Here is a 15,365-nt window from a genome sequence, read left to right as displayed (position 1 = left end):
TCATAGTGGAAATTCAGGCAGGGAGGATCATTGCCCGTAACAGAGGCTGCCTGATTTTTTATCCATTTAAATTAGTGGGCATAAATTCAAGCAGGCTCCCTTACAGGTGTGCAATCCTCCCCAGCTAGGAGATTATTTAATGGCCAAGTGGTAAAGTGAAAAATCTGTTTTCATAATTATTATGAAAGAGTACTTTACATTAAAGCTAATTCTGACACCACCTCCAAAGTGGTAATGTTTCATTTGAAAGGACTTATATTTTCTCCAGAAAATTATGTTCACAATTTAAAAATACTGGACAGTAATGGAAAAGAACTATAACATTTTCTAGTTTGAAATGCCCATTTCTTTAAAGTCTTGTTTATTTTACTGCTGTTAAGGCTGCAAGTAGCATAGCTGTCATGATAAAAAGGCGCTCAACAACTTGCATCTATATAGCAATCTTAACATAGAAAAACATCCCAAGGCACTTCATAGAAGCATACATAGGATTACATAGAATATGCAGCACAGAAACAGGCCATTCAGCCAACTATAACAACAGGAAATGCTGGAAAAACTCAGCAGGCCAGGCAGCATTGGTGGAGAGAGAAACAGAGTTAACGTTTCAGGTCGATGACCTTTCGTCAGAACTGGAAAAAAAGCAAGAAATGGAAAGCAAGTTTGGGGGCTGGGAAAAGGGGGAGGGGATGAAAGAACAAAAGGGAAGGTCAGTGATAGGATAGAAAGCAGGAGAGATTAAGAGATATTCAAGGCAAGGGGAGGTGGAAATGGGACAGGTTAATGAACAAAGGATGGCTCTAGATGGGGTGTGAATTGCGCTGGCAGAATGAAGGACAGCTGAAGGGAGGGAAGAAAAAACAAAAAGTGTGGATAAAAAAAGAAGAAAATATATATATGTGATAGGGGCCGAGGTTATGATCTGAAATTGTTGAACTCTGTGTTGAGTCTAGAGGGCTGTAAAGTGCCTAATCGAAAGATGAGGTGCTGTTCCTCGAGCTTAAGCTGAGCTTCCGTGGAACAGTGCAAGAGGCCGATGACGGTGAGGTCTGAGTGGGAATGGGGCGGTGAATTAAAGTGACAGGCCTCCGGGAGCTCGGGGTCCCCCTTACAGACTGAACGGAGGTGTTCCGCAAAGCGGTCGCCCAATCTGCGTTTGGTCTCCCCAATGTAGTGGAGCAGCGAATACAGTATACTAAATTGCAAAAAGTACAAGTAAATCGCTGTTTCACCTGGAAGGGGTGTTTGGGGCCCTGGACAGTAGGAAGGGGGGAGGTGTTGCATCTCCTGCGCTTGCACGGGAAGGTGCCGGGTGAAGGGGAAGGGGTGCTGGGGGTGGTAGAGGATTGCACTAGGGTGTCACGGAGGGAGCGGTACCTACGGAATGCTGAAAGGGGAGGTGAGGGGAAGATGCGTTTGGTGGTGGGATCACGCTGGAGGTGGCGGAAATGGCGGAGGATGATCCGTTGAATGTGGAGGCTGGTGGGGTAAAAGGTGAGGACAAGGGGAACTCTATCATGGTTCCGGGAGATTCAGCCAACTAGTCCATGCTGACGTTTATGCTCCACACGAGCCTCCTCCCATCTTTCCTCATCTAGCTCTATCAGCATAACCCTCTATTCCCGTCGCCCTCATATGCTTGTCTAGCCTCCCCTTAAATGCATCTATACTATGTGCTTCAACCACTTGCTGTGGTAGCGAGTTCCACATTCTCACCACTCTCTGGGTAAAGAAGTTTCTTCTGAATTCCCTATATCCCCCACAGACAATAATCAGACAAAAATCAACACCAAAGCAAAGGAGATATTGGGAAGGGTGACTAAAACCTTGGTCAAAGAGATGGGTTTTAAGGAGGGTGTTAAAGGAGGAGAAGGAGATAGAAAAGCAGAAATGTGTAGGGAGGAAATTCCAGAGCTTGGGACCTAGACAGCTGAAGGCACGGCCGCCAATGGTGTGGCAAAAATACAAATAATAGTACCTTAATATGAGAATGAATCTTCCTGTATTTCTAGAGAAGATGGCTTTTAATTTGATATCACAATTTAATCCTGAATTTTCTTGTAATAGCTATCATCCTGCACCAATATATTGTTTACAATAAAAGATGATAGCATCAAAGACGGTTCATTTAGTACATTCAATCATATAGATCCACACTTGGATCATTTTGACCTATATTTTGCCTTTGTGCCCAGCCAGTATTGTTCCACTCTGTTAAATCAGGCATTGTCCACTTATTTTTAAATACTTCTATTGAACAGACATTCACTGTACTATGTGATATGTTTCCTAATTTACAATTTTAATACACTGATTATGTTGTTTTTGTGAATGGCTCTGAAATCAGCCAAAATTCAGAATAACCACCATCTTTAGTTTCTGAACCAGTAAAAAAATGCACACTCATCTTCTGTCCACTTTAGCCAGTATTTGAATGTATTGTAGCTGAAACACTCAGTGAGCTGGCCTATGTTCCAAACTGAGCACCTTGCAGTACAACATGCAGTGAAGCATATTCTGTTAGCACATTTTCCCTGTTGCATATCCGGAGAGTAGATGTTCAACATAAAATTGGTAAATGTTTCAGCTGAGACTAAAACTGGCCCGAACTACTGAAATTGTTTCGTTGATTCAAAACCTGAGTTGAATCAGTATGGTGTAATAATTGTCCAAATAGAATATAAAATTATTTGTGTCTCCAACAGCACGGGTTTACGTTATGAATTGTATGCTTCCTTATGTAGTTAATTCACCTTAATGTGGCTTTGACCGTTTATATAACAAAGGCAGCAATGGGAAAGAAATATTATGTATGTTTAATTTAAAATGCACATGATCAGGGAATTAATTACTTTAAGGTCACACGCTAACCTAAACCAAACAGATTTTAATATACCTGGTGTTATCCATTGTTTTGTTTGTATTAATAATTAATGCTAGAAAATCATTCGGATGAGTAATCGTAAGAGTTCAAAATCATAAAATGTGGTAGTAGTCCTGTTCTGTCCCCAGCTAATCTAAAAATGACCTGCTGAGTAGCTCCAAGGGTGCCTTGTTGTAAGCCATTTGCTGCACAGATTGAGATTTTCATTCAAGAAGGTACAGAAGAAAATGGAAGTCGCTGCGGGAACAGGAGGCCTTCTCATGTCAGCATGAAGCATAGTTTCCTTATTCACTCCATTCTGCTGCAGACTCCAAGAACAGTAGCTGGGTTACAGCCGGTGTTCATCGTAGGATTGTCAATCACTGTCCCTTAACAGTTGTGAGAGTAAATGTCTTTATTCAAAGACAGCTGGGCAAACTAGAGATACAGACTAGTAGTAAGCAATTTGCTTGGACTGCACAAAACAAACAAGGGCAGGACATAGAAGCCAGACCTTCACATAGGAATATAATGGGTTATGGCGACCTTTTGGCACTCCATTCAATTCCATTCTCTGTTGCACAAAAAGCTTCAGTCCCTGTTGTCAATTTACTTTAATTAGTGGCGTGATGCAGATAAGAAAATGAACCTCACTTATGTTCCAGCTATAACTATGGACTAGAACTTAAGTAGAGAAGTATTAGTTCTTAAATGACTAGGAAGTAAATGAAGTCTACCATTTGTGGAAAGGCAAAAGGAATACATCCCTAACAATAGCATAACCAAGATATGGCATTCTCTCAAGACTGATGAGATTTGAAAGAGTCAAAAGCTCCTAAGTAAATAAAAGCCAGTGCACTCTGAAGAGTCTTAAAGAGAAACAGGTCCAACAGAAAGGGATCAGAGTATAAATAAACGTCCAAAGGGTTCAAAGTAAATGTGACACTACATTCCAAGATTAGAATGTCTAAACGTTTCAAAAGCTGCAGAAGACTTCACAGATAAAGCACTTTGTTAGCAGTTAAGTATTCTGAATTTTAATTAGAAGAGTTTTTTTTAGTTTTCTCCAATTTTAATTTAAGCAGAACTTTCTGAAAAATAAAGAAAAGTCTTATACTATAAACGTTTCTTCATTTTGTTCCCAGTTTTCTCTCCTTTTCTACATTCTTTTTCTGAAGGCACTAACACTTTCTGGGACACGAGTCACTAAGTCTTTCAGGAGCTCACCCAAGTACCCATTCTACATGCATGAGCGTTGACATCAGAACCTAGCTCAAATCTGTCCTGACGTAACATTGCAACATTGTGTGCCTCTTCCATCTCGCCCAACCACCATCAAATTTGTTATCCGCACTTTTGTCGCCTTTAGACTCTGTTACTCCATCATTACCTTTGCCAATCTCCATCCTCCATCCTCCATCCTGTCCTGTTCACCCATCACCGACTTACCTGAACACCGTTGCAATGAATTTAAAATCCTCCATAGCCTCACCATCCCCCCCCACCCCCCGGCAACCTGTCCAGATTTAAGTCCTCTTTGGTCCTCCAACTCTGGCCTTCTGTGGTTCCCTCTCTCCCCACCCCCTTCAGCCCACCATCAATGGCAGAGCATTCAGTTGTTTCAGCCCCATTCTCTGAAACCCACTCATCAAACTCTACTCTCTTGACCTTTAAAAACCCTCTTAGAATCTATCTTTTCGACTAAGATTTCTGTCATCTTTCTTAACTCTCACCATAGCTTGGTGTCTGCTTTTTACTTGTTCTCTCTATAAAGGATCTTAGGGTGTTTTTCTGTGCTAGATGTACAGGTTGTTGTTGACATCCATACATACATCCAATCACATTCCAGCAAGTGTCACTCGTTAGCAAACAGGAATGGGAATCCTGACTGATTCTTTTCCCTTTACTCTTGAGCATAAGGCCACTGAAGCTAATGGTAGCACTCCCAACTGTTTACCTGCTAAGATTAAATAGCTTAGCGCAGACCGATAATCCAACCTGAGGCTTTCTGATCTTTCTTCATTGGGCAGTTACTTTGCCCACTTGGCCATAGGGGAACTCGGCTTATAACTTTGAACAATAACGTGACTAACCTTTTCAGCACCCTATTTCTGTGTGAGGTATTCAAATACAACTAACCTAATTTAAAATGCCTAGGTCATAACAAGGTTATGTTTTATGGAAGGAGGAAAGTTGAGCTTGATTCCTATTGTGCGATGTGGAATGGAAAATCAGAACGTACTTATAGAAATTGGAACCTGTATTTCTTTTGCCTTTATAAGTGTAGTGTCCGTGTGTAGATAAAGACACTGAAGACAGGAGTTGGTTCATAGGTATTTACTAAGCAAGTCTGGGGGGGGGGGGGGGTTTCTAAAGGATATACACAATACACAGGCTTATATAGCCCAAGTGGCAATTACCGGCATTACGCACACCTGGGGCTCTTAAAGGCACATACACCACAATTCCTCCCCTTCTAGCTAACTAGTACATCATATTTTAAGTAATTATTAATTACATGTTATATGCAAAATAATATACATTGCTGTATTAATTAATTATAAGTTAGTCTCTCAGGAGGCTTCCTGACTCGGTCCGGATAACGCCTCGGAGGTGTCGTAGTTTCTGGTGGTGTAGTAGGTTCTTCTGGCAAGGCTGATTCGGCTTGAAGGCCAGTGTCGGGTTCATTGGGCTCCAGTATCACCGGATCGGAGGTAGATATGGGTATCTCTACTTCATCGTTAGATGTATAGAGTGGTGGTGTAGGTTGTCCCTTTTTGGATGACTTGATGATTTGGTCAGCATGGCGCCTTATTATGCTGTCTCCGATGTCCACGGTATACATCAGTGGTCCTAATCGTGTGCAGATAGTTCCAGGCTGCCATTTCTCGGTACGGTAGTCCCGGGCCAAAACCAGTTGGCCTATCTGGAAGGCCCTAGTTGGCCTTTCATTCATGCCCTGAAACTGCCGGTTCTCCACGTCCCTTCGGATGTTGGGCTTGACCAAATCCAGCCGGCATCTTAGGTTTCTATTGTAGAACATCATGGCGGGAGTTTGGTTAGTAACCATATGCGTTGCATTCCTATATGCAAATAAGAAGTTATCCACCTTGTGCTGAAGTTTTATGTCTTCATTACCCATGGCCTTGATGGCCTTCTTGAAGGTCTGGACAAACCTTTCAGCCAATCCATTGGTGGCGGGATGGTATGGGGCGGACGTGTAGTGCTTTACCCCATTGTTCTTTAAGAACTTTCTGAATTCTTCGGACACAAATTGCGGTCCATTATCAGAACATAACTGCTCCGGCAGCCCATTCCTGGCAAATATGGCCCTTAATACTGTGATGGTTTTTTCCGTGGTGGTGGAGGACATCTTTATTACCTCCGGCCACTTGGAGTGTGCATCAACTGCGATTAAGAACATTGAGTCCATAAATGGACCCGCAAAGTCGATGTGCACCCTTTGTCAGGGAGATGAGGGCCACTCCCATGGATGTGGAGGGGCCTGTGGCGGAGCATTTTGGACCTTCTGGCATCCTAGGCAGCTCTTGGTCATGTCTTCGATGTCTCCATCGATACCTGGCCACCATACAAACGCCCTAGCTTGGTTCTTCATTTTCACTCCACCCAGATGCCCCTCGTGAAGCTCCTTTAGCACTTTATCCTGGAGTTTGGGTGGAATCACCACTCTGGATCCACACATCAAGGTTCCTCGGCACACTGACAGCTGTCCTCTTCTTTGCGAGTATGCTGGCAACAGTGGTTCGCCATGTGCTGGCCATCCCTTCACTGTTAAATCGTAGACCCGTGAGAGAGTAGGGTCATTTCTTGTCTCCCTTTCAATGGCAGAATTTGTCACCGGTAGACATTCCACTATGGTAGAGTGGAATATCTCTACAGGGTCTACTGTAGGTGCCTCTTCTATCGTTGGCAACGGTAGGCGTGATAAACCGTCAGCATTCCCATGCTGTTTTGACCCTTTGTATTCAATGTTGTATTGGTGTGCCCCTAGAAAAAGGGACCACCTCTGTAGTCTTTGTGCCGTCATAATGGGGACACCTTTTTTAGGGTTGAATATGGAGATGAGGGGTTGATGGTCAGTCAGCAAGGTAAATTTTTGTCCGTGTAGGTAATGGTTGAATTTCTTCACTCCCCATATTAGGCTGAGTGCTTCCCTGTCTATCTGGGCATAGTTACGCTCAGCTGAGTTCAACGAGCGTGACGCAAAAGCTATCGGCCGTTCCGAGCCATCAGGGAATCTATGGGACAATACCGCTCCTATGCCGTAAGGGGATGCATCGCACGCCAGTCTGATTGGTAGTGATGGGTTGTAATGAGCCAAAATTTTCTCGGATGTGATTAAGTCTTTACATTTATGGAAGGCACGTTTACAGTCTTCGTTCCATTTCCAAATCACTCCTGTCTGTAGAAGATCATTAAGAGGGTGTAGAATAGTTGATAAGTTCGGTAAAAATTTATGATAGTAATTTATTAATCCCAGGAATGACCTTAATTGTGAAACATTTTCAGGTGCTGGGGCTTTTATAACTGCTTCAATTTTTTCAGGTGACTTATGCAACCCTTCCTTATTAATTATGTGGCCACAATATGATATCTGATTTTGGAAAAATTCGCACTTAGGGCGATTTGCTCGTAGGCCCCGTTCTTTCAGCCTAGTGAGCACCTGCTCCAAATTGGCAAGGTGCTCGTTGTCGTTTTCTCCTGTTATAAGGATGTCGTCTAGGTAGCATTGAGTTCCCGGAATCCCTTGCAGGACTTGCTCCATAGCTCTTTGCCAGATAGCTGGGGCTGATGCTATTCCAAAAACCAGTCAATTGTACTGGTACAGGCCTTTGTGTGTGTTTATTGTGAGATACTTTTTAGAGGTCTCCTCAACTTCCATCTGTAGATATGCCTGTGCCAAGTCAATTTTTGTGAAACATTTCCCTCCGGATAGTGAGGCGAAAATATCTTCTATCCTCGGAAGAGGATACTGTACCGTGTGAAGGACCGGGTTTACAGTCACCTTAAAGTCCCCACAGATGCGAATTTTTTTCTGTTCCTCAGAGTTATTTTTCAATGTTTTTTTCATGACTGGAACGATGGGTGTTGCCCATTCGCTCCAATCTATTTTGGATAATACGCCTGCCTTTTCCAAATTCTTCAGCTCTGCCTCGACTGCCGGACGTATTGCGTATGGCACCGGCCTTGCCTTAAAAAATTTTGGAATTGCTGTATCTTCCACTTTTATTGAGGCGGTGATGCCTTTCGAGGTTCCTAGTTTCTCTTGAAACACTTCTTTGGCGTTGGCCAAGATGTCTTTTAATCATTCAGGTATGATGTCATCATTGTTTTTTTCCTTACTGGTCACCGTCAGTGCCTGAATGGAGTGCCAGTCTAAACGTATCTTCCTTATCCATTCACGTCCCAACAACGGTGGACCACCATCTTGTAGAATGTATAAATACAACTTTTGTATTTCTTTGCCGTTGTATACCACAGGCACCCTTATTTTTCCTTTGGGGTAGACTTTCTGCCCCGTATATGTTTTTAAGATAATGGATGTGTCTTTTAGAGGTATATGCGAAAATAGCCTCTCGTAATCTCGTCGATTTATTACGGTTAGAGCTGATCCTGTATCTAGCTCCATTTTAACTGGGGACCCTGCTATTGTGAGGGTAACCCAAATGGTTTGGTAATCCTCTTTGGCAAGTACATTATGTAATTTGAGACAGCTTAGTCTCTTGTTTCCGGAGTCGCTATCGCTATTCTGGTCTTCGGAGCTATTGTCCGTCATCATTTGTACCTTCCTGTACTTTTCTTTATTGATTTTTTGTTTTCTGTCAGTGGATTTATTTTGTCCAGATTGGCATACCCGTGCAATGTGTCCAATCTTACCACATTGCCTGCATGCTTTGCCCTTGAACCAGCAGTCCCTCTGGTTATGGGTGGATCTGCCGCAGCGATAACATCTTCCGAACTGCTGTGTCATTTTATGGGTGCTGAAGTCCTGTGTCTCTTGTTGTATCTCTGCAGCTCCTTTTGCTGCTGCTTCGTATGATACAGCCATACTGAAAGCTTTGTCCAATGTTAAATCTTTTTCAGAAAGCAGTCTTTTTTGTGTTCCTTCACTTAAGAGACCGCAAACAAATTTGTCTCGAAGATAATCCGATAGTCCTGCTCCGAATTGGCAGTACTTTGATAGCTTTCTTAATTCGGTTAGGTAATCAGCGTTACTTTCATTCTTGTGTTGATTTCTCTTGAAGAACTTGAATGGTTCCGCTATCAGCAGCGGTGTTGGGTTTAAATGCTCCTGCAGGGTATCAACAATTTCTTTAAAAGTCTTGTCCTTTGGTTTGGCTGGAGTGATTAAATTTCGTAACAGCCCGTATGTCTTCGCGCCCATTAAGTTCAGAAGTACTGAAGCTTTTTTTTCATCTGTTATTCCATTTGCAGTGCAATAAACCTCTACTCTTTCCACGTATGTGGTCCAATCTTCTATTTCGCCATCAAAAGCCTCAATATTACCAGATTTAGGCATTTCAGAAAAGATATGGCGCTTCCCGCGCTTTTTTTTTTCTGTCTGTAGCAACGATATGGCGCTTCCCGCGCTTTCCCGCCGCTGCTACCGACAACAACGCTGTTTTACTGTGGTTTCCGTTTATTCACTGTTGGAGACTCATTCCCGACGGAGGTCTAAACGCTGACCTGCTTGCCGCGCCGGCCGTCTCTCGAGTGCACCCTCCCAGTCCGTTATTGCTTGCCTCCGATTTCGCTGCCTGTCTCAGCTGTAGAGCCCGCCGCTGGAGCTCCAGCCTGACGCCCAGGAAGGATTAGCGCAGTACCTGTCACCAGCTTGGCCAGCTGGTGAAACCACAGTTCCTCTTACTTCCTTGAGTCTTCTGGACGCTGGAGGAATCGATGTCCTTGAGGTGCTGCCGAATTGCAGGTAAGTCCGTTTCCACTTCGTCGCCACTGTAGTGTCCGTGTGTAGATAAAGACACTGAAGACAGGAGTTGGTTCATAGGTATTTACTAAGCAAGTCTGGGGGGGGTTTCTAAAGGATATACACAATACACAGGCTTATATAGCCCAAGTGGCAATTACCGGCATTACGCACACCTGGGGCTCTTAAAGGCACATACACCACAATTGCTCTTAAAGGCACATACACCACAATAAGTACCTCAAAATCTTTTTAACTAATATTGAAATATAAACTTTGGTAACTAATTGGATCTCATATCCTTGGATCAGATCTAATTGCTGTGTATAATGTGTAATCGCTGTGTACCAGTACTAAAAGAATGACCTCCCTCATATAAGAGCATAAGAATTAGGAGCAGGTGTAGGCCATTTGGCCCCTCGAGCCTGCTCCGCCATTCAATAAGATCATGGCTGATCTTTTACCTAAACTCCACTTTCTTGCACTATCCCCATATCCCTTGATTCCCTTAATATCCAAAAATCTATCGATCTCTGCCTTGAATATACTCAACGACTGAGCCTCCATTGCCCTCTGGGGTAGAGAATTCCAAAGATTCTCCACCCTCTGAGTGAAGAAATTTCTCCTCATCTCAGTCCTAAATGGCCGACGCCTTATTCTGAGACTATGACCCCTGGTTCTAGACTCCCCAGCCAGGGGAAACACCCTCCCTGCATCTACCCTGTCAAGCCCTGTAAGAATTTTATATGTTTCAATGAGATCACCTCTCATTCTTCTAAACTCGAAAGAATATAGGCACATAGGACAATCTCCCCTCATAGGACAATCTCCCCATCCCAGGAACCAGTCTGGTGAAGCTCCGTTGTACTCCCTCCATGGCAAGTATATCATTTCTTAGGTAAGGAGACCAAAACTGTACACAATACTCCAGGTGTGGTCTCACCAGGGCCCTATATAATTGCAGTAAAACATCTTTACTTTTATACTCAAATCCTCTTGTAAATACTATTTGCTTTCTTAATTGCTTGCTGTATCTGCATGATAGCTTTCAGTGATTCGTGTACAGGGACACCCAGGTCCCTCTGAACACCAATATTTCCCAATCTCTCACCATTTAAAAAATACTTTGCTTTTCTATTTTTCCTGTCAAAGTGGATATCTTCACATTATATTCCACTTGCTATGTTCTTGCCCACTCACTTAGCCTGTCTATATCCCCTTGAAGCCTCTTTGCATCCTCCTCACAACTTACATTCCCACCTAGCTTTGTATCATCAGCGAATTTGGATATATTACATTTGATCCCCTCATCTAAATCATTGATATAGATTGTGAATAGCTGAGGCCCAAGCACTGATCCCTGCGGTACCCCACAAGTTACAGCCTGCCAACCCGAAAATGACCCGTTTATTCTTACTCTGTTTTCTGTCCATTAACCAATCCTCAATCCATGCTAGTATATTACCCCCAATCCCATTAGCCCTAATTTTGTTTAATAAACTTTTGTGGGGCACCTTATCGAATGCCTTCTGAAAATCCAAATAACCCACATCCACTGGTTCCCCCTTATCTATTCTGCTAGTTACAACCTCAAAAACTCCTAACAGATTCGTCAAACATGATTTCCCTTTCATAAATCAGTGTTGACTCTGCCCAATCCTATTAATATTTTCTAAGTGCCCTGTTACCATGTCCTTAATAATAGATTCTAGCATTTTGTCTACTACTGATGTCAGGCTAACTGGTCTGTAGTTCCCCATTTTCTCTCTTCCCTCCTTTCTTAAATAGTAGGGTTACATTTGCCACCTTCCAATCCGCAGGAACTGTTCTAGAATCAGTGGAATTTTGGAAGATGACAACCACTATCTCTATAGCTACCTCTTTCAAAACCCTAGGATGTAGGCCATCACGTCCAAGGGATTTATTGGCTTGCAGTCGCATTAATTTCTCCAGTACAATTTTTTTACTAATACTAATTTCTTTCAGTTCCTCATTCTCGCTAGACCCTTGGTTCGCCACTATTTCCGGGAGGGTTTTTGCGTCTTCTTCCATGAAGACATACACAAAGTATTTGTTTAATTTCTCTGCCGTTTCCTTATTCCCCATTATCATTTCTCCTGTCTCAGCCTATAAGGGACCCACATTTACTTTCACTAATCTTTTTCTTTTTATATACCTGACGTAAGAAAACTACTAGGCACTTGGTCTAAGCATTAAACAAAGCTTTAATCAACTGTTTTACAACATGGAGGTCTAGTTGTGTCCTTCACTAGTTCCTGTTAAGAATGTCCTGCGCAAGCTGGGCCCGTGCCCGAGTATTTATACTCTCCCTGGACAGCGGTACCCGTAGGCCGCTCAGTATTATTTCATAAGTCTTTCTTTCATGAATGACTGATTCATGTCAATACCTATAGAAACTTTTACAGTCTGTTTTTATGTCTCTCGCTAGTTTACTCTCATTCTGTTTTCCCTTTATCAATTTCTTGGTCCGCCTTTTGCTTTGATCTAATACTATCTTTAACTTCTCTTGTTAGCTGTGGTTTGACCACTTTTCCTGTGGGGTTTTTGTGCCTTAAATGAATGTATATTTGTTGTAAAATATGTATTAATTCTTTAAATGCTAGCCATTGCTTATCTACCGTCATACCTTTTAATGTAGTTTCCCAATCTATCTTAGCCAACTCATACCTACGTAGTTTGCTTTGTTTAGATTTAAGACCCTAGTTTCGGATTTAACTAAATCACTTTCAAACTCAATATAAAATTCTAACATATTATGGTCACTCTTCCCTAAGGGCCCCTTTACTACAAGGTTATTAATTAACCCTGTCTCATTGCACAATACTAGATCTAAAATAGCCTGTCCCCTAGTTGGTTCCTCAACATACTGATCTGGAAAACTATCTTGTATACATTCCATGAATTTGTCCTCCACACTATTACTGCAAATTTGGTTTGCCCAGTCTATATGTAGATTTTAAAGTCCCCCATGATTACTGTATTACCCTTGTTACATGTGCCTCTAATTTCCTGATTTATACTCTGCCCTACATTACAACTACTGTTTGGGGGCCTATAAACAACTCCCACCAATGTTTTCTACCCCTATGCTGTTTCTTGGCTCCACCCAAACTGATTCTATTTCTTGAATTTTGGAGCGAAGATCCTTTCTCTCTACTGTCTTTATCCCATTCTTTATTATCAAGGCTACCCCTCCTCCTTTTCCATTTTGCCTATCTCTTCTAAAAGTTAGGTATCCTGGAATATTTCGTTCCCAACCTTGGCCAGTTTGCAACCACATCTCCGTATTGGCTATTAGATCAAACCTATTAATTTCTACCGCCGCTATTAATTCATCTGTTTTGTTGCGAATGCTTCGCGCATTCAGATATAGTGCCTTTAGCTTTGACTTTTTTCTTTTTTCCCTGTTGTCACCTTAATTACTGATGCCCTGTTACCTTTGTTACTCTCTCTGTCCCTTCCTGACCCACTCTGCTTATTTTTACCCCAAACTCTGCTCTGCTCTAGAGCCTTGACGTTTCTCTTGCTGGTGCCATGGTCAGCTTCTCCATATTCAGTGAAACCCTATCGAGAAGACTTCCCCAAACCAAATGTACATTTGCCCTCCCTTTGCTCATTTGTTTTTCTTTCCGTGTGGTATGCAAATTGCCGTAGGAGCCGTTGGTGTGCTGCTTCTGATAGATTTGGGCTTGGCAGAAATCTAAGGTTACCCTGACAGTTACTTACAGAATTTCAGTGGAGTTTCTTTATTTTGCCCACCCTCTCTTGCACTTAATTTTCGAAAGCTGATCCCCAAAAAATAATTAGGACTAGCATAGGGAGCAATTTTGTATAGTGCCTGTTAAAACTTTGGAGGCATCACTTTACTGCTCTTTGCAGAATTTTGTTTAAATCACCCAAGTTGTTAATGGATGTTAAAAACACCAGGAAGGGAAAATGGACATTAACTAATTATAAGTATATGTAACCACCTGAATAAATGAAGCAGCTCCACTGGCATTATTAGTGTAAGAAAAAGGGCCACAAGAAAAAGTCATAATTTTAATCAACAAGTATTAATGAATGAAACTGTGTACATGTTAATGGCATCCATAAGGCTATTAAGAGTGTTATTGTCTGCTTAGGCATTTGAAGTGAAAGTTTAAATGCATTTAGAAATTGTCAGTAAAAACATATACTGTGTGGATAAACAGGGAAGAATTTGGCTCATGCCAATATTTTCTGGCTGCTTTGTTGTGGAACAGTAGTTCTTGTTGAGGAATATCCACTCAACATGGATATTCTTAAGAATGGTAATATCATCTATATTGTTAAATTTCAGAGGATTTTTTTGTTTTAGATAAACGTAGAATAAATCAGACTGTAAAACCACAATTATAACCTAGAATTTCTTCAGACATCCTGGTTTACTTCATTATTTGATCCAATACACCTTATCTTATTGGTCCATTTGATCTCCATATTGTTGACATTTGTACAAGCTAAATCTTCCAAATCTAATCTGAAATTTGTTTTCATTCCTCCAGGATGCTACGGAATATGCAGACCTTCCAGTGCGACACAATGAAGACCAACTAAATAGTGATCTGGCTAAGCGTCTACCCATTGAAGTGAACCCACATTCATTTGACAGTGCACACACCAAGGCCCACCTGCTGTTCCAAGCTCATTTTTGCCGAGCTGCTTTGCCAAGCCCCGATTATGCTACAGATACAAAGTCTGTGCTGGACCAAGCCCTTCGAATCGCTCAGGTATGAAAAAGCTGAACAGCACCAAACTATTCAAGGTGACGTTCGTAGTGAGAAAAAAAATATGCAAACTAAAACTAGTTCTGATTTCTTTAACAAATGTTTAAGGTATTATTTTACATATATTTAAGAATTGATTTTTTTTATTACTCTGGCTCATTAAGTATGAAGGTGGTGTGTTGTTTTACACATTTGCATTTTTTTCTATGAAATGCAAATATGTTTGACCAATTTATCTTGTTTGCCAACTAGGTTTCTCTGACCAACACAGGTTTGTTTTGTCAGGAGAGCAGATAAAAGCAAGAATGTTAAATTTGGTTCACTGCTTGGTTGTTTTGCTTTAGCTTAGAATAGCAGAGAGTTAAAGCATATTGGAAGTTAGGAATGGTGAAGGCACATTTAGCCAGACAAATAGGTGACTGAACTGTCAGATGTTCCAGAGAAACACATTTTTTCAGTTGAAGACAGTTGGGGATAAACTCTCCAAGGAGGATGTCACTCTTTTAGGTTCCAGAAAGGATGTCATATATGTGCAGTGGCTCAGTTGATAGCACACTTGCCTCTGAGTCAGAAGGTTGTGGGTTCAAGTCCCACTTCAGTGCTGAGGGAGTGCTGTACTGTCGGAGGTGTTGTCTTTTGGATGAGATGTTAAACCTGCTCTCTCAGGTGGACGTAAAAGATCCCATGGCACTATTTCGAAGAAGCGCAGGTTAGTTATCCCCAGTGCCCTGGACAATATTTATTCCTCAACCAACATAACAAAAACAGATTATCTGGTCATTATCAC

At 41.9% G+C, this 15,365-nt stretch overlaps 1 protein-coding gene across 2 annotated transcripts in view; it reads left to right on the top strand.

Moving 5' to 3' along the window:
* The window catches only part of ascc3 (activating signal cointegrator 1 complex subunit 3), a 654,593-nt gene that overhangs the window by 595,111 nt on the left and 44,117 nt on the right, over window positions 1–15,365 (top strand). For both annotated transcript variants that reach the window (XM_085997711.1, XM_085997710.1), the window contains exon 37: window positions 14,357–14,581. In XM_085997711.1, coding sequence (XP_085853837.1) covers window positions 14,357–14,581 — 225 coding nt within the window. The remainder of the gene's footprint in view (window positions 1–14,356; window positions 14,582–15,365) is intronic.

This window comes from Somniosus microcephalus, chromosome 9 (genome assembly GCF_052327205.1).
Source record: "Somniosus microcephalus isolate GS21.2 chromosome 9, FLI_Smic_1.0, whole genome shotgun sequence".
Lineage (NCBI taxonomy): Eukaryota > Metazoa > Chordata > Chondrichthyes > Squaliformes > Somniosidae > Somniosus > Somniosus microcephalus.
Note: the sequence above shows the minus strand (reverse complement) of the source record. Positions and strands in the feature narration are given on the sequence as shown.